General features: G+C 33.3%; 1 protein-coding gene across 2 annotated transcripts; it reads right to left on the bottom strand.

Annotated features, from left to right (window-relative positions):
- LOC129217246 (PEST proteolytic signal-containing nuclear protein-like) lies at positions 1-24707 on the bottom strand. Of its 2 annotated transcripts, none has more exons than XM_054851522.1 (5): positions 24645-24707; positions 22515-22781; positions 6676-6750; positions 4778-4827; positions 1-849 (listed from the first exon to the last, which is right to left on the bottom strand). In XM_054851522.1, the coding sequence occupies exons 2-5, from the start codon at positions 22758-22760 to the stop codon at positions 729-731; spliced, it is 492 nt and encodes a 163-aa protein (XP_054707497.1). In that variant the 5' UTR covers positions 22761-22781; positions 24645-24707; the 3' UTR covers positions 1-728. The 2 variants fall into 2 exon arrangements, with proteins under 2 accessions (XP_054707497.1, XP_054707496.1); XM_054851521.1 differs by having other exon boundaries at positions 22515-22762; positions 24645-24699.
- Between the last annotated feature and the right edge of the window lie 73 nt (positions 24708-24780).

Genomic DNA, 24780 nt, shown 5'->3' with positions numbered 1-24780 from the left:
CAAATATCTTTATTTTTAAATGGCCACAACAGGATAATTTTCATTGAATTTACAGTTTCAATAATGCACAGTGATGTTGACGTTTAAAAAAAACAAAACATCTGTATAACAAAAGAAAATGAGGGATAGTGGATGCAATTGATTGTGAATGAGATTTTTATACAACAGTGACACATCATACACATTCAAAGGATTTTTTTTCCTTCACTTAATAAAACAATGAAACAAAGAATCAAGCATGAACTTTGAAAGCCCTGAAAACACTTGTACAAGCAGTTATGCATTATTCAAATGATACAATACTGCGCACAGTATTTAAACATTTAATGAATTCCTGAGAGAACAAAATTCATTAAAGTATATTTACCTATTCTTAAATTACCAATAAAAATCTTAAAATGAAAAGCTGAGGAAAAAGAATAGCTATACACAAACTTTGTACCATACAAAAATTAGCTTTAAATAAATTGGACGTATAAATTAAAAGCTAGTTAAAATGTGCGTAAAATGAAATCCCCCACCACCTTGTTCTTTACTGCTTTAATAATACCAGACGTAAAGACTTTCATTTAATCAAGGTAAAGCTAAATTAAATGCGGATTGTAATGTCTAAGCGAAATCCAGTGTTTCAGAAGTTGGCGCAGATGAAATTTTGCTATATCTACACAGATGTTTTTTAAACAAATACGGTGTCCAAAATATACAGATGGCTAAGGATTTGATGAAACTCATTTCTCTGAAAGTTCTTCAATTTTTTCTCTCAATTGCCTTTCAAACACTTTTTTGGAATCACAAAATCCTTGGCGAGTTTTCCCAAATGAATTTGGACCAGCAGATGTTGGAGTATCTCTGGAAATTTCAAAAAAAAAAAAAAAAAAAGAGGTTTCACATAAATTCAGTTGGTTTTGATTAAGCAGTTTAACAAAGTTTATACAATTATGTAGTACATAGTTTTTGATTATCATAAACAGAGAAAGAATTTAAATAGTAAAGTAATATCACACAGATGTAAGCCTATTAAATTTTTCTTTTGTACGTACACACAGGATTAGAAACTTAACACTAGAATTATGGAAGGGGTCATTTTGACTCCAAGCAAACTTTTTTTGCTAACTGCTCTTCTATATTTTTACTAAATTCTTAATTCTTTCTTGACTTTTCAAAAATCATTGTGCTGTGTGGTACTATATAGATTTAAAGAAAAAAAAGTTTTTTTGGAGCCCCAATCAAAAAGTTATACTTAGAATTATGGGAGGTGTCATTTTGACCCCTTTGAGGAAAAGGAAATGCTAATGCATTTCATCGGAGTATATTTTTGTTCTGTAAGCTATATTTGTTTTTGCCAACTAAGCAGGGAACAAAAAAATAATAAAAGGGTGTCTGCATAACATCACACCTGCCTGTCACATGATCAGTAATACTGGAAATATACTTTCTAAAGGAAAGAGAACAGTGAAAAGATATTAGGCATAGATGAAAAATTGTTTGTAGGTTCTGCTAGATGATGTTTTTTTATTCATTTTCGATAAAATAGTTTGTTTTATTTACGTGACTTACGTGTTAATATTGGCAATGGCAAGTAAAGTACTGTCTCTCTCTTCTTGAACACATTTTAATCTCATTCCCAAGCACTTTAGAGAAAGCACATAAGCAAACAGATGATAATCGGACACTCCGTTTAAATTTGTGTGTAAAATTTATTTTCTTCAACACCAGCAAGATTCCAGTCTTTCGTTAGATAAATCAAAATGTTACAAGCAGCAGCAATTAAACAATTCTCTTTCTGAACTAAATGAAGGGCAATAGCAATGGATTTTACTTTTTACAATGATGGATTTTCATTTTATAGTTTACTTAAACAAATATGATTAAGTAACTACTAGAACTATTAAAGACATTTTTTTAGTTTTTGTCAGTTTCTGCTGGTTTCTTCCGGTTATAAATAGTTTCTGCCACTGGTCATGTGAAAACCAGTTTCTGTCGGCAAAAAGCCAGCCCTGGGTCTTCATGGATATTATTTAAGATTTGGCTATGCATTTTGTGACGTAGATTTGATATTTAGTTGTTTTGGTGGATGAAAGGAATTCATGTGCTTGGGCACAGCTAATTTTACATTAATTATTTTGTGGACTTTTTTTCTTTTTTCATTTTAATGAAACTTAGAGTCTTGTTTAAATTTCATTAAAAAGCCAAAATACTATGTGACATCACCAATCAATGAAACATCATCGCATAGATTTAAAATGAGACAAGTGACATAAAACGGAAACATACCTGATTTTGTACTTACCATACATTTTTTATATATGTAAGAAAATGTCTTAAAAGATATTCATTCATGAAATATTGCTTTCAATGTTCATACATGAGTAAACGCATCCATTCTTTTAAATTAAGAAACATATTTTTTAACAGAGGTAAATGGAAGTTGAGGTCCACATCAGATTTTTTCTATTTAAAAGTGAAATTCATACTACAATTTATACACTGTGCTGTAGTCGGAAAAAAATATTTGAGGGAACTCGCCTTTTTATAAGATAGTTGTTTTCGCTGGGACCGTTTATTAGACAAAAATAAATAAATAAATAAATTACTTAGTCAGCTTGAATTTTAAAACTTTGACATTACTATTATTATTTTTTTGTAAATTGCAGCTGAAACCAACTTATATTAAATTTGTGTTATTTTTAGAATAGCAAATTATTTGATAGAAATTTTTAAAAATAATAACTGGTCCTCTAGACCAGTAAGCATGAAGATATGTTGGTCCGCAAAAGATTCGCTGGTCCACTTAATAGGAAGTGTGGCTTATGGTGAAATACGTTTCTACATAAAATTACAGCCATTAAACTTTGACCTTGCCTATTTTCACATAATCTTCAGGGCCGTATACAAGAAGGGGGTGGGGAGTTCTTAGGGTTACCCCTCTCAAAAGTTAGGTTTGACATTTAAAAGTTTGTTTATATTTAAAATTACCAAAAAATATTGTTCCAAAACTCAAATATCTTTCATATGTATATTAATTGCATAAAACGCTTTCATAATAGATAACCCAGCGACTTGAACATTAGCACAAATAGTGCAAAGCTCCGCATTGGGGTGTCTCTTATTTTTGAAGTATGAAAATATCATCCTCTCACCCCCTACTTTGGTTCCTTTTTAAGAAAAAAAAAACTCAGACAAAATTTAGAGGTAGCTCAATGAAAGCGAAGTTAGGAAGGCATGTGATGCATACATGCAATATAAGGAAACATTTTAAATAACTTTTCTATCCATTTATTATTACTTTTGTTTTATATTTTAAGGGACCACCTTAAGCATTCGCCAATGCGCCAAATGCGATAAAATCGAAAATTTGGCGGAAAAAAAATCGAATTTGGCGAATTTATTGGAGAACAGAAATTTCTCCAAAATTTAAATACAAAAAAAAAAAAATCCCTTCAGACTTCAATCTAGATAAAAATTAGGTCCGTTTATAAAATTCGGACCCTTCACAAAATTCCGACCCCTAAAAACGGACCTTTCACAAAACTCCCAGATAGCAGTCACTGAAAGTTGTTTTATCCTCTGACCATCTAGCCACTCTGAGCAAAATGAGGTGCACGCGTGCACGTTGGAATCGGAGGAAGGATGACGTAAGCTGGAGATGGAAAACTACTTAAGGAAGCCAAGAGTGCGAAACAAACTGGTAGCTAATATAGAATTTTCCATCTCTAGCTCAGTCACTTTCCTATGCCGGGCTGATGAGTGCTAATAAGCACGAAACTGCAGTCCTCGGCTGGAAATGACTGAGCTGACGGTGTATTTCACGTATTTCTGCTTTAGCCCTGGCTAATGGGCGGTAATTTACTGAATATACCTTGCCTCGCGTTCAATCTTCGAGTTGAACCGAACCATGGCTTTGGTCACTCGTCTGGTGTGCTAATTCTATATTAGCTACCAGTTTGTTTCGCACTCTTGGCTTCCTTAAGATGTTTTCCATCTCCAGCTCAGTCACTTTCCTATGCCGGGCTGATGAGTGCTAATAAGCACGAAACTGCAGTCCTCGGCTGGAAATGACTGAGCTGGCGGTGTATTTCACGTATTTCTGCTTTAGCCCTGGCTAATGGGCGGTAATTTACTGAATAATTCAAACTAGTTCATTGATTTTGAGTTTATTGTGTCACATGTAATCCTACTTTCTGTTACCTTTTCAAAATTTGGAGGTGCTTGAGCTACCCCTAAATATTTAAACATATTGCTCAAACTTGACATGTATTGTTTTTGAAGTAAATGTAACCAAATAAAAAGGTAAGACCTGTAAAAATATGAAATTTTTTTTTTATGGCTCTTAAGAGACACCCTACTCCGCATGAAAGTTTTTAAACCCTCCCCGAAATTATTTTCTGGTTACGACCCCGGATTTTCATAATGTAGCTAATTGACTTTAAAATGTAGCTAATTGGATTTAATTAAAGATTTATTTCAGAAAAAATTGCTTAAATTTAATTGAAGAAAATTACTGCAAATGTAAAAAAATAAATAAAAATTCAAATAATATGAAATTTCTTATTGACGCCGACGGAAGACTAGCCCCATGGACTCTTTTTTATAGCTGTCTGAAGCAATTTTCTCTAGTCCCAGACCTGGACCAGCGGAACACCAATGAGTTTGAACACTGAAATCAAATATTTCAGGTAACATTCTTCCCTTTAAATATACCACTTTTTTATATCATCATAATCAACCTCATTGGGATTAATATTCTATAATGATTTCGAAACAAAGAAAATTATACCTTCCAATGTTTCTCATCCTCATTTTAGCTTCTGGAGGCATTTCTTCTTCCTGTTAAAAACAAAGGATCATTTCCTAACTATCAAAATAAACTAAATACAAAATTATTGAATAATTGATATTTATGAAAAAAAGGGGGAAAGAAAAAGCTGATTGGAATGTACAGGTCATTTCACAATTTGTTAAACATTCATTTTTAAATGCATATAAATTATTCAGTTTCACAAACGTAGCATTTGAAACATCTGATTATTATTTATTATGAATGTCTTAACATTTATAAGCAATATTCAGTAAATTACCGCCCATTAGCCAGGGCTAAACCAGAAATACGTGAAATACACCGCCAGCTCAGTCATTTCCAGCCGAGGACTGCAGTTTCGTGCTTATTAGCACTTATCAGCCCGGCATAGGAAAGTGACTGAGCTGGAGATGGAAAACCTCTTAAGGAAGCCAAGAGTGCGAAACAAACTGGTAGCTAATCTAGATTAAGCAGACCAGACGAGTGACCGAAGCAATGGTTCGGTTCAACTCGAAGATTGAACGCGAGGCAAGGTATATTCAGTAAATTACCGCCCATTAGCCAGGGCTAAAGCAGAAATACGTGAAATACACCGCCAGCTCAGTCATTTCCAGCCGAGTACTGCAGTTTCGTGCTTATTAGCACTCATCAGCCCGGCATAGGAAAGTGACTGAGCTGGAGATGGAAAACCTCTTAAGGAAGCCAAGAGTACGAAACAAACTGGTAGCTAATATAGATTAAGCAGACCAGACGAGTGACCGAAGCAATGGTTCAGTTCAACTTGAAGATTGAACGCGAGGCAAGGTATATTCAGTAAGTTACCGCCCATTAGCCGAAATACGTGAGCTGGCGGTGTATTTCACGTATTTCTGCTTTAGCCCTGGCTAATGGGCGGTAATTTATTGAATATACCTTGCCTCGCGTTTAATCTTCGAGGTGAACCGAACCATGGCTTTGGTCACTCGTCGGATCTGCTGAATCTATATTAGCTACCAGTTTGTTTCACACTCTTGGCTTCCTTAAGAGGTTTTCCATCTCCAGCTGAGTCACTTTCCTATACCGGGCTGATGAGTGCTAATAAGCATGAAACTGCAGTCCTCGGCTGGAAAAGACTGAGCTGGCAGTGTATTTCACGTATTTCTGCTTTAGCCCTGGCTGATGGGCGGTAATTTACTGAATATACTTTGCCTCGCTTTCAATCTTCGAGTTGAACTGAACCATTGCTTCGGTCACTCGTCTGGTCTGCTTAATCTATATTAGCTACCAGTTTGTTTCGTACTCTTGGCTTCCTTAAGAGGTTTTCCATCTCCAGCTCAGTCACTTTTCTATGCTGGGCTGATGAGTGCTAATAAGCAAGAAACTGCAGTCCTCGGCTGGAAATGACTGAGCTGGCAATGTATTTCACGTACTTATAAGCAAGTCTACATATTTGAAAATAGTTTTTTTGCTAGAATATTGTCCCTTTTTTACATCATGAAAAGACTTTTTGAGCTGAAGCAACTACTTCATAACTCTTCCCAAACTATTAATAAAAAAGATGAAGTATGATAAATTAAGCAGAGTTAAAAAAAGTGTGGAATGGAAAACAAATATTAAAGCATAAAATGATCTCTTTTCACAGGAAAAAAAAAACATTGTATACATTTAAAATTTTAACTGCTTCATACACTTAATTTTTGCCTGATATACATTTTTTCCTTGATAAAAGGGGGGGGGGGGAATTCACAATAATTTTCTTTTTACAAAAATAAAAAAACTCATGAAAACATTTTGCTTTTTCACAAAATGGGGACCGAAAACCTAAAACCTGGATCGATCCCTGCATATATGAGAACATATATGAAGTATTTACAAAATAAATAAATAAATAAACTTACATCACTTTCTTGATTAAATGCTGAAGCAACAGAGGCACTTGTTTTTTGTAGCACAGGCTTGCTTTCCTTGGTCTTCTGCAAAAGTAAAATGTTCGTAGTAAGGAAGCTATTCAAATACAATACAAATACAAATGCGACGACCAGCAACAGGCACTGGGCCCAGCTAGGCTGGTCCTAGTCAATTAATTAGTCCCCAATGAAGATCAATGGCCCTCTTAAAGCTATCCACTCCCTTGCTCATTACCACCTCTTCCGGTAAGCTATTCCAAGTGCCCACGACCCTGCTAAAGTAGTAGTTTTTCCTGATTTCCAAGTTAGCCTGAGATTTAAATAGCTTAAAACAATGACCCCTTGTCCTGCTTTCCCCGCAAAAATTTAATCCATTTACATCTTTCATTTTGATAAATTTAAATAACTGAATCATGTCCCCTCTGACTCTCCTTTGCTCCAGGCTATACATGTTAAGCCTATTAAGTCTGGTATCATAATCTAAATCTGAGAGTCCCCTTACTAATTTAGTTACCCTTCTTTGAACCCTTTCCAATACAAAAATATCTTTCTTCAGATAAGGCGACCAAAACTGAACAGCATACTCCAAATGAGGTCTTACTAAACTCCTATATAAAGGCAGAAGAACTTTCTTAGATTTGTTTGAAATAGATCTATTGATGAACCCAAGCATTTTGTTGGCTTTGTTACTAGCAATACTGCACTGTTGACTAAACTTGAAGTCCTGATTTATAAAGACACCCAGATCCATAACATTTTCTGCCTGATTTATGACTGAACCCTGTAAACGATATCTCATACGCTTATTTCCATGACCTAAGTGTAGCACTTGACATTTCCGTACATTAACTGCCATACCCCATTTATCTGCCCACTTAGTAATATGATCTAAATCCTCTTGCAGCTGTTTTACTTGTTCTTCATTTTCGACAATCCCCATAACTTTTACATCGTCAGCAAAACAATTCATGCTTCCAGAAATATTATCATTGATGTCATTCATAAATATAATAAACAAAAGAGGCCCTAAAACTGATCCCTGAGGAACCCCACTTAAAACATCACTCCAATTAGAATGATTTCCTCTCACAACTACTCTTTGCTTCCTACCAGTAAGCCAATTTCTAACCCAAAGTAAAGTTTTTCCTCCTATTCCAATGTCAGCTAACTTGCTGAGAAGAGCAACATGCGGTACCTTGTCAAAAGCTTTTTGAAAATCAATATAAACAACATCCACACATTTTTTGTTATCTAAAGCTGAGGTAACCTTGTCGTAGAAATGCAATAAATTAGTAGTACAGGATTTACCTTTCCTGAAACCATACTGCAAACTAGTCAACAGACTATTAGTCTCTAAGAACATCATGATCTTAATTTTGATCAAAGTTTCGAAAATCTTACAAATCACCGAAGTCAAACTTACAGGTCTATAATTCCCAGCAATACCTTTAGACCCCTTCTTGAAGAGTGGCATTATGTTAGCCAGCTTCCAGTCCTCTGGCACCGTCCCCGAGTTATAAGAAGCATTGAAAATATTCAAAATAACATCCACTAATTCCTCTGCACATTCAACTAAAATTTTTGGATAAATATTATCTGGTCCCGGAGCTTTAGTTGCTTTAATCTTTTTCAAATGAAATAAAACCTCCTCCCTGGAAAATACAAAATCCTCAAGCTGTATAATAGCTTGTGTCTTGTTAGTGTCAACTGTTGAGATACAGTTATCGTTAAACACACTGGAAAAAAAGTTATTTAGAACATTTGCAATATCCCTATCGTTTTGGATTAAATTTCCATGCTCATCAACCAAAGGCCCAATTTGACTGTTTCGAGCTTTCCCAGAATTAGCGTAAGCAAAAAACCTCTTAGGGTTCCCATCAATGTCATCTGCCAGCCTTTGCTCCAATTCCCTTTTCTGAATCCGTACCAAATACTTAAAATTTCGCCTTGCCTTACCATACTGGAGCCTTTCCGCACTCTGACCAGTTTCTTTAAACTTACGAAAAGTGGCTTGCTTATAATTAAGAGCTTCTTTAGTCTCCCTGGAGAACCACATGGGCCAAATTTTGGTACTAACACCTTTTCTCCTAAATGGAACATAGTCCCCAACGGTTTTAGCAAGTTTATCCTTAAATTCCGTCCACTGCTGATCTACGTCGCTATTTTCCAACCCTGACGAAAAAACCTCTTTCAAGCTCTGCCTAAGTGCAACAAAATCGGTGTTTCTGAAATTGGGCACAAACCTAAAATTATCATCTTTGCACACTTCAAATTTAACCCGGAACCTAATGCTGTTATGATCACTATCTCCAATATGCTCCCCTACACTCAACCCCTGAACAAAACTACCTATGTCACAAAAAACTAGATCCAAAATGGCCTCCTCTCGAGTTCCCTGAGTTACAACTTGATCTAAGAAACAGTCACCAATTACTTTTAAAAATTCCTCTTCTTTGCCATTACCAGGATAAAAATTATTCCAATCAATACCCGGAAAATTGAAATCCCCCATTATGATAACGGATCCCTTACTGGACATGTCACTAATAATACGGTACATCTGTTCATCTTGTCCCTGGTTTGAATTAGGTGGCCTATAAATGTTTCCAAAGCGTAGCTTTATGCCCTTACTGCTCATCAACTCCAGCCAAACCATATCAATATCAGTAGGCTTATCATTTATGACCAATTCATTGCAAATAAAATTGTCTCTAACATAAAATAAAACCCCACCACCTCTATTACCTACTCTATCCTGTCTGAATAAATTATACCCAGCAATATGTAATAACTCTGCATCAGATTCGGTAGCCCATGTCTCTGTAATTCCAATAACATCCAACTTCTCATCCATAACTATGCTTTTCAATTCATCCATCTTGTTCCTAATACTGCGAGCATTGGTATAGAAAACTTTAAGCATGCCTAAGTTGCTTTTATTTACCACCCTGAAATTTCCTAAATTACAATTGTTAACATTACTACTCTTGTTTGTCACTTTATTTCCATTTCTAGCAATACCCAAAAACATATCATTCTCTCGATACCTGGTGCTTGAACCATGCCCCCCATTCCAACTTAGTTTTTTGACTCCAAAGCCCTTAAAATTAATCCACTAACCATTTTGACCCCTGTAGAGCTCAGATGCAGGCCATCCCTAGCAATCCAATCCCGTTTACAATGACTCCATACATCAATGAACCTGATACTGCGCTTTTCGCAAATTGACTTCAGTAGCAAGTTCATACACCTCGCACGTTGATTTAGCCAGCTCCTATGCACTCCATACCTGGGAAGCAAACCAACCACTTGGACATTTGTCGAAAAGCTGGTTGCTTTATCCAACAGGGATTCCCATTCCCTAGAAAACTCCTCATTTTTACTGTGGCCTACATCATTTGTTCCCACCCACAAAGTAACCATGTCCTCCTTATTCAATACTCCCTTCTTTTCAGCAACCATATTAACGTCTTTTACCCGAGCCCCTGGTAAACAACACCTAGCCACCTTACGCTTTACTCTCCCAACTGTGTTACCCACCTCCCTTACCATAGAGTCCCCCAAAATTACACCCTTAGTTTCCCAATCTAACTCCTCATTTGAAACTTCCCCCTGAATCTCTGGAACATTTATACCCTCTACAACTGGCTTACACCCTAATGCTAACTGGGCTTCCAAAACTAGCATCTTAAGTCTTAAGTCTGAGAGTTCAGCACATTTAGTGCAAAAATAATCCTCTTCAAAAACAGACTCATTTTCCCCCTTATACAGGCAGAACATATGACATAGATCACAAGAGATCCACCTGTCCCCCTTCCCACTCTTTACCTCTTTCATAATGCATATAACACCCATTTCTACTCAGTGAATATGCTCCAAAAGGCAAAACAGTAAGATAAAAATGCAAAAAAACACAGAATAAATACTAAAAACAGCAGTAAATAAACAGAGTTGCTACACCCAATAAAGCACACAAGATCAAAAACCAGGAGATCACCACATGTTAGGCTTAGCTCCAAAAAATGCAAAAACACTTCAAGAATACAATAACAGCAAAAATGAGCCCCCAAAACACAATAAAACTAAATTACATGATAAAGTGAAGTAAAAAAACCTAAAACTAGATAGTAATAATGAAAAATTATAGTAAAAAAACAATTATCAAATTAGCAGCAAAAAACACTCCCTGCATCACAGGCGCCCTCTACCCCTCTACCCTCAATTCAATAATTACTTAAGAATAAAAGATGAATAAATATTTAGTTTGGACAAAAAGTAAAACGGTTGAACTTGCAAAAATTTCAATTCAATATTGAAATATAGAGCCATTTTCAATTCAATATTGAAATATAGTAGCTCATCCTTAACACAATATTTTTGTTAAATAGTAGCACACAAAATAGAAAATAAAAATATGTCACTTTCTGCTTCACATAAATATACTTCACACAGGTATGCAATTTAAGTAAAGTGTATACAACACACACGCAAGTATAGCCTCGAAATAAAAGAGTGAAATATTGCAGTAGGAAAATAAAATGACACACACATTATATAGTATGATACTTCAGAATCTTATTTAATCTGCATGTCTGAGTTTCAATGACACAATTATTTTTGTAAACCTAGTTATTTTTCAAAGAAAAATGGCCACATGGGGTACAAAAACTTTTTTACGACAATTTTGACAGAACTTGTCGTAACCTTTTGTACTTGTAGAACAGGAGTTAAGCTGAAATACAAAACTACAGGAAAATTTGGAGCATTTATCGATATGAAAACCAAGAAATATTGTTCTTAATATACTACTTAAAAACTGGGTTTGTATCTTTTTTTTATGTTAAAAAAAAGCCAGATTTGTTTAATTATTTTTTTTAATGTTCAAAAATTTGTAGATATTAATGACTTTTCATTTATAAACATAATTTATTTCATACAATAGATGAATCCATTCAGCAAATTTTCAAAACTAAGATAAGTTCTTATAATAACATTATAATGCAAAGATAAGATGTGATTTTGTTTTATGCTTTGCTTACAGATAAGGTTTCCATCATTGTGTACGTTTTTAGTGAATAATATAGTAGCCCCTCATTATATCGCTCATGTCGGAAGACAATAAAAAAAGTGTGATATATACGAAAGTGCCATATAACCAAGGTCATTAAAATCTGATCCTTTTAACCTTCAAGTAACTGATATGTACATCTAAAATTAATCCAGCCAATTCCTATATTAAGCTGAATTTCTGAGGAACAGTAGGGTAACATCCCCAGTAATTGGCACGGCACCAGTAATTGGCACTTCCAACAAAAATGTCTTAAAAAAAGACTCGTATCCAATTTTTTTAAAAAAGAAGGCTATATACCAACTGAATGTACATTAATTTTAAAGATTATAACTTCAATTCATGTTACTAAATGACAGCAGTTCGTAGGAAAGAGAAACAATTGTGGCTTGTGTCAAATCAACCATTATACTGGGGGCTCCGTCCTCTGCTCGATTCCCTCACTAACCCCCATTCGCCACCCACGGTATCTCAATGCCGCTTGCAGCGGGTGGTTTTTCAAGAGAAAGAAAACTGACTTGCTGCATTTCATAAATAAAAAAGAGGAAAACTTATGCAAAAAAGTATGCTATATGAGTTTTTAACTATACTTGGGGCAAACCTAACTTGGTAGCATTCGTAAAATCAAAACTGTAAACCGAAGGATGAAACAGCATTAATTTCAATTTCGTTCCATGGCACATTCCAAATTTATGTTTTGATTTCTCTAAAATACTTTTCCAACATGAAGAAGAGTGATTTAGCATTAATTTATATAAAACTAGTGGAACCCGCACGGCTTTGCCTGTAATAGAAAAATTAAAAGGTCTTTTGGTTCGCCTGTGTGGCGAATTTTCTCTCCAATTGTCTTGTACCCATGTTACGGTTTTACGTTATGATAATTTCGTATCTCGCCAATTGGCTTGTGCCCATGTTACGGTTCCACGTTATGATAATTTCGTAATTTACTCGTCCATCTTATGATAATTTTGTTCTTAAAATTGGAATAGGAAAAGAACTACATCGAATTTTCAAAAACTCGCTTCGAGGTGCACACCCCCATGCTACAAACTAATTTTGTGCCAAATTTCATGAAAATCGGTCGAACGGTCTAGCGCTATGCGCATTACAGAGATACTGACAGACAGACAGAAATCCGGACAGAGAGAGATCCGGACAGAGGGAGATCCAGACAAACTTCCAGGTTTATTATTAGTAAAGATAAAGAAGAAGAAAGATAAACACATTCTTCCTCATATTATCAAATTTATATGAAAAATGGGCTTAAAATTGGAATAGAAAAAGAACAAAATCGAATTTTCCAAAAATCGCTTCGAGGTGCACACCCTCATGCTACAAACTATAACTTTGTGCCAAATTTCATGAAAATCGGCCGAACGGTCTATGCGCGTCACAGTGATCCTGACAGACAGAGATCCGGACAGAGAGAGATCCTCACAGACAGAGATCCTGACAGAGAAACTTCCATGTTTATTATTAGTAAAGATAAAGAAGAAGAAAGATAAACACATTCTTAGATAAAATTGGCTTTTCAATCTTTTCAAACACATTCTTCCCCATATTATCAAATTTATACGAAAAATGGGCCTCAAATTGGAATAGAAAAAGAACAAAATCGAATTTTTGAAAAATCGCTTCGAGGTGCACACCCTCATGCTACAAACTAACTTTGTGCCAAATTTCATGAAAATCGGGCCGAACGGTCTAGGCGCTATGCGCGTCACAGTGATCCTGACATACAGAGATCCGGTCAGAGAGAGATCCAGACAGAGAGGCTTTCTGCTTTATTATTAGTAAAGATTACCTACTTTACATTATCATTACTTATGTTTCTTATGATGATAAAATTTGTATGTAATTTAAAAGTAAAAAATAAAGTGATTTTCCATTTCTATTAACATGTGCCAATTACTGGATCACAAGGTGTCATACACTGGGGTATCAGGTGCCAATTACTGGGGATTTTGGTAACTTTTATATACATATTTTTATAAAAGTATCGATTCAAATATTTTTGATTTTAGTGAACCAAATAGATGCACAGATGTGCACTCTTTGAGACAAAAATATTTGCAAGAGAGTATTTTTTTTTTTTTCTAAGTACTGCAAACAGAGGTAAGTTTAAGGACAAACTCTTAAAGTGCCAATTACTGGGGTCGTTACCCTAGTAAAAGAAAGTTATCTTACCAAATGCCTAGAAAACAAAATAAAAATATCTAATATTTTTTTGTTGAAATAAGAATTCAAATTAATACAGGGTATATGCTACATTTCAAGTTTTGAAATCCTTGACTTTCCCTGACTTTTGCTTGTAACTTTCCATGACTCATGGGGTGCTATTTTTCTAGAAGAAACATTGATTTTTCACAAGAATATCTAAATTTTTGTTTGTGAAAATTAAATTGCGACCATCTGATCTACACTTTGGCCATATGGTCGCATCAGAGCAACACTAAGACATATAATTTCAGAAATGACACTAAGATAACCATCCTACTGTTGCCCTGAGACGACGATATGCTTATAAAAATTCAAATTAAAGAGAAATGTAACTAGCTCTCAGCTACTATTATAACTAAGAAACAATTTATGCAACAATGACTAGTGATATCCATTAAAAAATTTGAGTCTCAACTACAGATGTAAAATTTCCGGAAATTTTGAAGTGGTGGAAAAAATTGTTTCTTTTTTCGGTAAAAATAGGAAAAAATGTTTTTTTTTTATGAATAAAAATAGGGTTTCTTAATAACTCTGTATTTCTTGGAACATATAAAGGGTTAAGCATTAAAAATATATGCAATCCACACATCTCCTTTTTCTGCTTGACAGAAATACACATGAAAGTAAGTTTAATTAGAAAAAAAACCTTTTTGTTTTATATAACTGAGAGCTTCCCTGCTCAAACACCAGAAATAAGTCAAGTTGTCGTTCAACCAATAGTGTTGGGTAATATGAGTCTAATCATAAAAATTATATTTTCCATTTCAGATTGTCTTTGAAACTTGAAATAATAATTTTAATTTTTGACTTTCAAACATGATTGATATTGGTTGAAAAAAAAAGTATGATTTCCCTTCCTTACAATGTAACTTTACTGTCTGAAAATGAAAGCTATTGAGTTTTGATTTTTTCCAATCCAGTCTAAGTCAAAATGAATCAAAACTAAATTGGTTTTTCTTTTCCTTTCCAACAGAAACCCCACCAAAACTGTGTAATTGTTTCTAAAGCTGAATCAGAACTTACACTGGAGTTTCAGTTTATTCATACGGTCGTGCTAAGCACATTAGTAAAACTAGTCATGACTACACTTTTGAACGAAACTGAATTATTATAACCAAGTTTTTCTCTATTTCGTATTTTACTTATATATAAAATGTTTTAGGGTCATTGCATCAGGAACTATTTTTTTTTTTTTATAAATTCTGAAAGAAAAAAAAAAGACATCTAAATCAAGTATATGGAAGAACCAAACTTCAAAACACAATCTCTCTGCTTGAGCTCGATTGCAGATTCCACTTTTGTGCTTAGCACAGCAGTATACAGGGTGTGGCAAAAAAAAAAAAAAAAAACTCTGATAAACATTGCATCATCGAAAAGAAGTAAAGTAATTTCATTTTAATGAGTGTCTTACTTATTTTTGTTTCTAACTTTATTAGAAAAGAATTTACAATGTATCTCCTAGTTCAAGTGCATTGATTTTTGGTCTTGTTTCAATTTTAACAAAAGACCTGCTATTTTAAAGTTGTTTAAGCAAGTAGAATGACAGTTCGTTTGCTTGCTGTGCCTCGACAAACAGTATTTGATGTGGTATGCCGCTTCAAGTGGCTTAGAAATTATAGTTGATGTCCGGAAAGTGTACAAATACGAACAGTGAACAATTTAGTAAAACATCGCCGAAAAATGTAAAAATATTTCTTCTGCAGTCTAAATGAATAATTTATTAAAAATGTCAAACCTTAATAACACTGTACTGAAATCAGTTTATATGAGGAACTTATCCTGCTAAACCATGGGGAAAATATCTGAGCCCTCCCCCCCCCCTTAAAATTTGGCATATGGGCACCTTTGGTCTGTGATGGAATCAGCACAAGCGACAAAAAATCTTTTTTTTTTGCGTATGAGAGCTACAAAAGGAATCAAAAAGTGTACCAGAAGCTGTTGTACTTCTGTGGACCTAAGAGTATTTCAGCACAGCAATGTGGACTGGAGATTTCAATTTGACTCCACACCAGTTCATACAGCCAGAAAGACAAGAGTATTACTGCAAGGTGCATTGTTTTTGCCATATCAACTTTAAAGTGGACGCTCTACTTGCTAGATCTCAATCACATTTATTACACTGTATCGCCTGTTATAGAATGAAAGGTCTACCCTAAAGTACACAAAAGTTTGGACTCTCTTTGATTAAAGGTAAAAGATTTGCGGACCTTGAATAAAAATTTCAATAAGCAGTTGCAACTTTGAATTACTGCAAAAGGTGAGCAATTTGAAACCAATTAAATTATTGATTGCTAAAGGTCTTCTCATATTATTACTTTTTTGTTTTGTTAATTTATTTATTTTTAATAAAGTTACATGAGAAATTGCTTGCCCAGGTTTTTTTTTTTTTTTTTTGCCGCACCCTGTACATTTGGTTCGCACAGTCAGCAGTAACATAGTTCTGTGATTAAAGTAAGCTTGTTTGCTTTATGAAGAAGAAAAATAAATTCTTCACTACGGATATTGCTTTTTTTCCCGAAAAGTATTAAATGTTTTTCGATCTATATGCCAATTATATTATCATACAGCATTATCGAAGTTAGACAGAATTTTAATATACAAGGGGGGGGGGGGGAGGAAATTGCATCAGAATGTTAGTATGAGAAGTTTCTAATCTCTTTTTGCTGAAAATTTTAATTAAAATTTCTTGGAAAGTTGAAAAAAATCATTTTTTCAATTTTTCCGAAGTGGAAATAAACCCCTTTTCCGTTTTTTTTCCCCGACTGTTTTCATCTCTAGTCTCAGCTCAATTATTTTGCTACCAAGGATATACATTAATAAATCTAAAATTTCTGAAAATATTTTTTGAATTCCAATAAATCATACAATTTTTTTTATACAGGTAAGAATTTTCATGAAAACAAAATTATCATGTTTTCTAAGTAAAATCTGATGTGACACACAATAATTTTACAATCACTAAAAATATCGAAAAAAAGTTTTAGTTGCAAAATGATTTTTCAAAGTAAAAGAAGCTTCAAACATGCAGCAAAAAGAATGTAAAACTACTTGTTAACAGCAAACAATTTAAGCTAGTTTTTTTTTTTTTTTTTGCATTTTTTAAAACAAATATTTTATTTTATAAATAATGAATTTGAAACTTATTATTTTTTTAAAGCTAGTAGTTTTCTAAAAAAAAACTCTGTGACTAGCAATAATTTAGTAAATACTAAAATTATAGCAGACACGTGTTTCGGCGTTACAGGGAACGCCTTTTTCAATGCAAAAATAATGAGCTTATGGATGAAAAGACATCCGACAAAAGCTTTTGTCGGATATATCCGACAAAAGATTTTGTCGGTCAAATAGCTTTTGTCGGATGTCTTTTCATCCATAAGCTCATTATTTTTGCATTGAAAAAGGCGTTCCCTGTAACGCCGAAACACGTGTCTGCTGTAATTTACAAATTTGTGCTTCTACTTACGTTGTTTGGTCTGACTTTACTATTCAGCACAAAGGTATTTATTTATCTTACTAAAATTATGTTTACAGGAAATGAAATAAACAAAGAATCAGAAAAAAATAAAACATTAATTTAAAGAGTACTTAAATATTAAACTATACTTAAGCAAACCAACTATACTTAAGCAAAAGTTTTTGAATGCTACAAATATTAAAAAAATTACAGGTTAAAAATTTTACGATTTCTGTATTTTACCGATGTCCTAAACGCCCTTAATTAATTCTTTAGCCCAATTTTATTTTTTTAAATGTTCAGTAACTTTAGACACTGCTGAAAATTAATGATAATTTTTATGAGACTCTTGAATCAACTTGGATGCAAATGACTTAAATTTTTTTAGTCGAATGAGAGCAAAAAAATTAGAAATATACAACCAAAATAAGTGCCCAACTACACAATTCTAGACAAATAAGGAGGTTAAAAGAAATGCTAAACGTACAAATGGTAGAATAACATCCCAAAGAAAAACGAGCAAGTATTATAGCAGCGGATGCAATTTGATTTTGAAATGTGCGAAAAATCGGGACTGACGGGTAAATGTGTAAGAAAGGGCTAAGATACGTACATTTTGCACCTAATTTCTAGAATTTGATATATATGCACATTCTTGAATCCAAAATCCTTGACCAGATGTCAATTTCCATGACTTTTGATCATTTTTTGCTGAAAATCATGACTTTTCATGACCATTTTCGATCATAGTCAAAATCCATGACTTTCCATATGCGCAGAAATACAATGATTTTACAATTTAAATGGGCTCACTTTAAGTTAAGTTTTATTTAATTGATTTTTTCGGGAGACAGACGAAAAGGGCAATATATCCGAATGAGCGATATAGTGTGGGATTTGTGTATGCTGAACAATTACTTTTCTTAATTATATTATGTAAGAAAAACTGCAAATTTTTATTTTGTTCTAAACTGTAATTTTGGGGTAAAAGCAATATTGCAAGAGTGAAAATCTGTTAAACACACAAAAAGAGGGATCTATGTATTTTCTTTTAAAGTTAAGATAGCATGATGCAGTGTAGTTAAATTTAGAGCAATATATTCTAAAAATGCAAAATTAATTTATAAAAAGAAAATCATCTGATTTTAATTCATGATTTTGTTAAAAAAATCATTTGATTAGAATCAATGGTTTTTTTTTATTTAAATCACTTGATTTAAATCATGATTTGAATCAAGCTGATTTATTATTTATTAAGCCCAGCTTAATAATACACTAGCTTCAAAAAGTTAAGGTACATTTTTTTCAAAGCTCACCATAAAAAAATGGCAGTAACAATAAAATGCATAGTTTACATGAATGATAATAACGTACTTTAAATCCATTTATGAAAAACAAGTTGCAAGCATTTTTATTTTATAGAAAAAAACATATTTTTACGAGTGAGAAAAAATATGCTAACATCGAGCTTTTGTACTTTTGTGTGTAGTTGTGTTAATTTTCAACTGTTTTTCAGTTTTGGTGACAATAGTCAATAGAGTTTAGAAAACATCTCACAGACGTCGTTTACCTGATTTGTTGAGGGCAGTTGGATGGAAAGAGTATCGTCGCAGGCTGATGCTGCTAGACATTTCAATGTGTCTCGTAGTGTTGCTCAGTGACTTTAGCATCGATACCAATCTGAAGATTTTGTGTCCCTAAAAACTGTTCCAAGCTAACCACGAGCTACAACACCTTCTAGTTTTTTTAGCCCAAAGGAGAAGAACCACTACTGTGCCGTAGCCCCTTGCAGACCACTTTGTAGCAACAAGAAGAAGAATCTCGGCTACTACGATGGAAAATCGTCTTCACAATGCAGGTCTCTATGCAAGATGACCAGTTGTGTGTTTCCCTAAATGGACCACACCGAAGGATCCGCTTATGCTGGGCAAGGAAACATGTTTCCTGGACTCAGCAGCAATAAGCTTCTGTGCTGTTAACAGACGAGTTCAGATTTACATTGGAGAGTGATTCAGAGAGTCTACTGATCTGGAGGGAACAGGGCAATAGATACTATCAATCCAAAACTATTGAAAGACCACAGTTATAGAGGTGGTGGAATCATGGTTTGGGCATGGATCTTGCTCAGTCGTCACACTGACCTGCATGTGTTCCATGATCGTGATGAGATCCTTGATCCATATGTTTGCTCATATACTGGCGCTATTGGTAATGACTTCATTCTGATGGATTATAATGCACCTCACTGAGCTTCTGTGTCTGGACTTTACTTCTTATTCCAGTATCCGACAACTTAATAAACAGCATGGAAAATCGATGACATAAATGAATTCAAGTTAGAGGGGGACACATTTCTTATTAGAACTCATTTTTGTATTGTTTCTCTGACATTTTACTACATAATACTGTGATGTTCTGTTTTCTTCAAAAATGGATTTTCCTGCAAAGATTGCTTTTTTTTTGTTATAAATAAAGGTCAAGATTTAGAAAATTTCTAAGTGGCCAGTGGCGTGTCCATTTGACTCCAAAAACAAAGTTTTGAAATACAAACGAGGCAGGGGGGGGGGGGTTAAATTTTTATGAAAAATAAATGAATCGAATGTTGCACATTCTAAAACAGAATGATTCAATACTGTTTTTACAAATAGAAAATTTAAGTAAAAATAGGTTTTAGAATTTTTTTCAAAAAAATGAATAAATAAATAAATGAGAAGTCAGCAAGAAATTGCATTTTAGATGAAATAGTTTCAGTTTATAACAAAGCTTCCAAAACAATGAGGATTAAATATACAGATAAAATTTCCCTTTTCAATAAAATTATTTTTTAAAAAAACATAATTTAATGCAATTCATGCAATTTTCAATAGGGTAGTTTATAGGTAGTTGTGTAATTTTCAATAGTTTCATGGCATTGGGATGAACATCCAGTTGTTTTGGATATGACTAATCTTGCGAATGACCAAACATGGACACTGCACGAAAAATTTAAGATAATAAATAGATTTAAGTTTGTTCCATAAAAATAATTATAAATTATTAATATCTTGAAAAACTACAATGTTGACAAAATAGTTTTAGCACATTAGTGTCTAAAACAATGTGGATAAAATAATATTCTGAAGAAAAGAACAAATTTTGCATTTTTCAAGAAATAATTAAGAATTATCCGAAAAAAAAAGTTCACTTTGCGTTACTTTCAACAGTTTGCATTCCAATAAACATCCAATTCCGGTTTTGGAAACTTGGGCACTTAGAGTCGTGTGTACTTTCATCTTGGGAATAACCAAAAAATGGTTAGTCACTGCGCCAAAAATTAAGATATAAATTTTTGAATTTTTAGCATTAAAAAAAAAAAAAAAATACTTTACTATCTAAAAAAAAAATTAAAAACTACAATTTAGTTGAAAAGTTTTTAGCACATTTGTGTCCAAAGCAATGAGGATAAGTTTAAGTTTTAAATACAAAATTCTTCATTTCTCAAGAAAGTTATTTAAAATACTCAAAAAAAAAAAGCAACTTTCAGCACATTTTGCATTAGTTACATTAGTTTTCAGTTAAATAAAACTTCAGTTCTGCTTTGTCTTTGACAACTTAGGCACTTAAGTATCTTTTCAACTTCCATCTTGTGAATGACCAAATATGGCAGCTATATTTTACACGTAGCTGAAATGCTGAAGTATCGCCTTTCTGATCAAAAAATTATGTTTTCCGTTCGACCCTCCTCCTCTGTGTTGATTCTCACGCTTATGCTTCCAAAGCAATAATATGTCTTCTCCCCTGTTGAGTTTATGAATAATTCTTCTTCACCCCAGGAATTTTTTCTTGGGAAAGAGGGAAAAAATTTCGACGGAAGTTTTTTTTTTTTGGAGTAGCCCCTTTTTCAAACTCAGTCCCTACTTGGTGAGTGGTGACCGTGAATCTTGTCCTTTAGTTATAAAACATTTTTGAAACACACTTACACAAATTTCTATGATGCATTCAATAAAAAACCATTTAAGGCACATATCCCCCAAATTTTTTGTTTCTACATTCATTCATTTGCAAATTAGACGCAAGAAACCGGTTGTACTTAACCTTTTGAGGCCAGTGTACATGAAATAAAAGTTAGTAGTACATTTGCTATAGTAAGCTAATATTTCTCATCACAAAATAACAAAACTAGTCATTATGTTACTTTAAAAATCTATATAATAATAATAAAAAGCTGAAGAGTTTGTTTGTTTTTTGGTATGAACGCACTAATCTCAGGAACTACTGGTTTGAATTGAAAAATTCTTTTTGTGTTGAGTAGTCCATTTATCAAGGGAGACTATAGACTTTTTTTTTTTTAAATCAGATTGACTGAAATATTTGGAATTGCAAATAAATGTTTAATTAATTGTTTAGTTCTATGAATTCCGAATAGATGGCGGGGTAAGTTCCAAAGGGCACTGGCCGACAGTGTTGATATTGCAAAGAAACTTTAATAGTTTTTTTTTCTAAAAGGTTTGTATGCATCTTATTTCAAGAAAAATGATCATTTCGCATCAGAGAAGGGGGGGGGGGGGGTTAATTCAATGGACTTCCTTTAAATTATTAGCATGGGCATCGCCAGGCTGGTACTGCTAGTTTTTAATGTGTAAGCATATTAGAGATTCAAGAATTGGAACAAAAATCAGCAGTTTTTTGGCAAAAATTTAAAAAGATGAATGCCTTACCCTATCTTATTCCTTGCTCTACATTAAATTGTAAAATTTCTTTGTTTACATCTCAAACCTTCTGCGGATTTAAGGTTGCATCTTGCCTTCTAAGGATTTAAGAGTTGACAATATTACTTTTTTGAAGCATGAAATAAGGCAAAGAACCAATGAAATAAATGAACTTTTTAGTGAGGGATTTGAAACATGATTTTAAGAAACTGCTTTAAAGCAAACAGGCAGGTAGTTCTCCGGCATTTTGTTTAAGTTACAATTATTTGTGTACCACCAACTCGGCTTCTGCCACTTGCAGTCTATAGTACTACTTAGGCAATAAATACAGTTTTTGAATTGATAAATCAAATTAAAAGAAGAACAGAAATTCAAGAACTGAAAAACTAGAAAAATATACCTGAGCTCCAAGTTTTATGGTGATTGGTGCTGGTCCTTTCTTTTCTGTAAGTCCCACACTTTTGACGCTTCCAAATGTTTTGCTGAAGCCCATTGAAACTTTCATCTTCTTAGGCTCAGCATCTTCCAAAGCTACTCCATCGATATCCTCCTCTTCGCTGCTGCTATGCTTTCTTTTTCCACCATCAGCTTCCTCATCATCTGTTCGGGAGGGCATCTTTCTCCAGAAACCATCTGCATGACTCATGCCTAATCAAGGTGAAATACACTGGGAAATTTGAATATTTGATCCAATTAATATCCAGTTGGAAAAAATGTTACAATTGCACATGAAATCGTTGGTCAAAACATCTTGGGAGTTCTGGATCGTTAAGATTTAGTGTGATCAAATCCAAGTTTTCTTTCTTTTTCTTTTTAAAGAAAAGTATCTCAGAACATTAAAAATTGGCAATCTTAACACAGTATGTGACTTTGAATCCAGAATGGATAGGAGTGTAACCCCTTCGGACATTGGAATTTTCTGATTTTTAGATCTCAACTCAAAAAATAGGTAAAAATATCGTATCACGCTGTTTTTAGCACGTTTTCCTAGGTTTTGCTAATGTTTGCACCAAATTCGTTTATTTTTTGATCAATCTCAATGAAACTATGCATTATTGTATTTAAAAAAAAAAAGCCTGAGATAATTTGCAGCAGTATATTGCGCAAATGTTGTTTTTTATTACTATCCAATGTATAAAATTTGCCAATTGATAGAATAAATAAATCATACTTATACCAAAATAGATTTGTATTTTAGTTGAATAGGCTTTGTATTGTATATTTATGGGAAAATGAGCTGGGTAAGTTACACATGACATCGAACAATCTAAAAAATAAACTGTTATTAGTATTATGTGTTCAATAAGCAATAGTCAATGTTAAAAACTTTAAACATTCAAAATAAATTGTTTTTATTTATTTTTTTTAATTTATTTTTTTTGGAGGGGGAAGGGGGGGGGGCAATTTAAAGAGAAAGTTCTGGGTTTCGGGGTTCTTCCGAATTTCAAAATTGGGGTCCCATACTGAAGTCTACTATCAAAGGTAGCCATACCTTTGCTAATTCGAATTATTTTCACTATCAGGTTCTGTCACAGCTTACAGTTTTTTTTTCTATTTTTTGCATTGTCCACTCAGTTACAACCATTTAAAATATAAACTAAACAATTACATTGAATCTGGCAATATTTACAAGAAAACTAAGTAGTGTATCGTTGTATTGCAGGCATATAAATTTTAGAATCATGTAATATTAAACTTGTTCCGTAAATAACTTTCCTGTCTTATTGGATCGATTTTTTTAAAAGGCTATATTTGTGCATGGTTAACATGGAGTGGTGGAAGTACATTAGATAGAACCGTTTAAAAATTACTTATGTAGAAACCATAGATATACGTTATTGTGCAAATAAATGGAGAGTAATTTAAAAAAAATTGATTAATGGGTGCAAATTGTTAAAATAAACAAAACACAAAAGCGCTGCGGATATGATTTTATACTTTTTGTGATGACACATTATAACACGTAAAGTTCTAATCCTTTTAAAACTTAATTAAATTTTTTCCCTTTATCTTGCATTTCATTATTGAAATGATTACTGTTTATTTCCCAAAGAGAGACTTGACAAAAATGCACAGTATATAAGCTCTTATTATTATGATTTGAATTTCAGACCTAAAATTATTAAAAACTTCAAACTGAAACTTGTGAAAGAAAACGAGATCGGCTTTAAGCAAACAAGAATGTATACACATGCAAATGATTTTTATAATGAAAGATCGAAAACGATTTTATATAGATATAAATTAAGTTTAATTTTGCATTCCACCGTTAATGGTACAGATCAAAGAGCAATATGTGTTTGATTTTTTTTTAAACTACTCTAAAGCTATTTTTATATTGAAATTTTTTAATAACTTTTATTAAGAGACAAATGTAGTTGTGTCTACATTGGATCTACATATTGCAGGAAGCTTTGACTTGAAAATAGACTTAATTGAGCACTCTAGAAGCTCTAGCACACAAACTAAGCACATTATTTATCATTAGAAGTGAATCAAACATCTTAATAAAAACTGACACTTTATTTACCTTCGTTTTTTCCGATTCCAGCAGCTAGCCTTGTCGGAGATTCCGCCATGTTTACGATTTCACCATGTTGCCAACAAAGCTCAAATGTTTGGACGTTTCTGGTTTTCTAAGTGCAAATTAGCACCAATGAAGAAAT

The sequence above is a fragment of the Uloborus diversus genome, chromosome 2, assembly GCF_026930045.1.
Source record: "Uloborus diversus isolate 005 chromosome 2, Udiv.v.3.1, whole genome shotgun sequence".
In the NCBI taxonomy this organism is placed as follows: domain Eukaryota; kingdom Metazoa; phylum Arthropoda; class Arachnida; order Araneae; family Uloboridae; genus Uloborus; species Uloborus diversus.
Note: the sequence above shows the minus strand (reverse complement) of the source record. Positions and strands in the feature narration are given on the sequence as shown.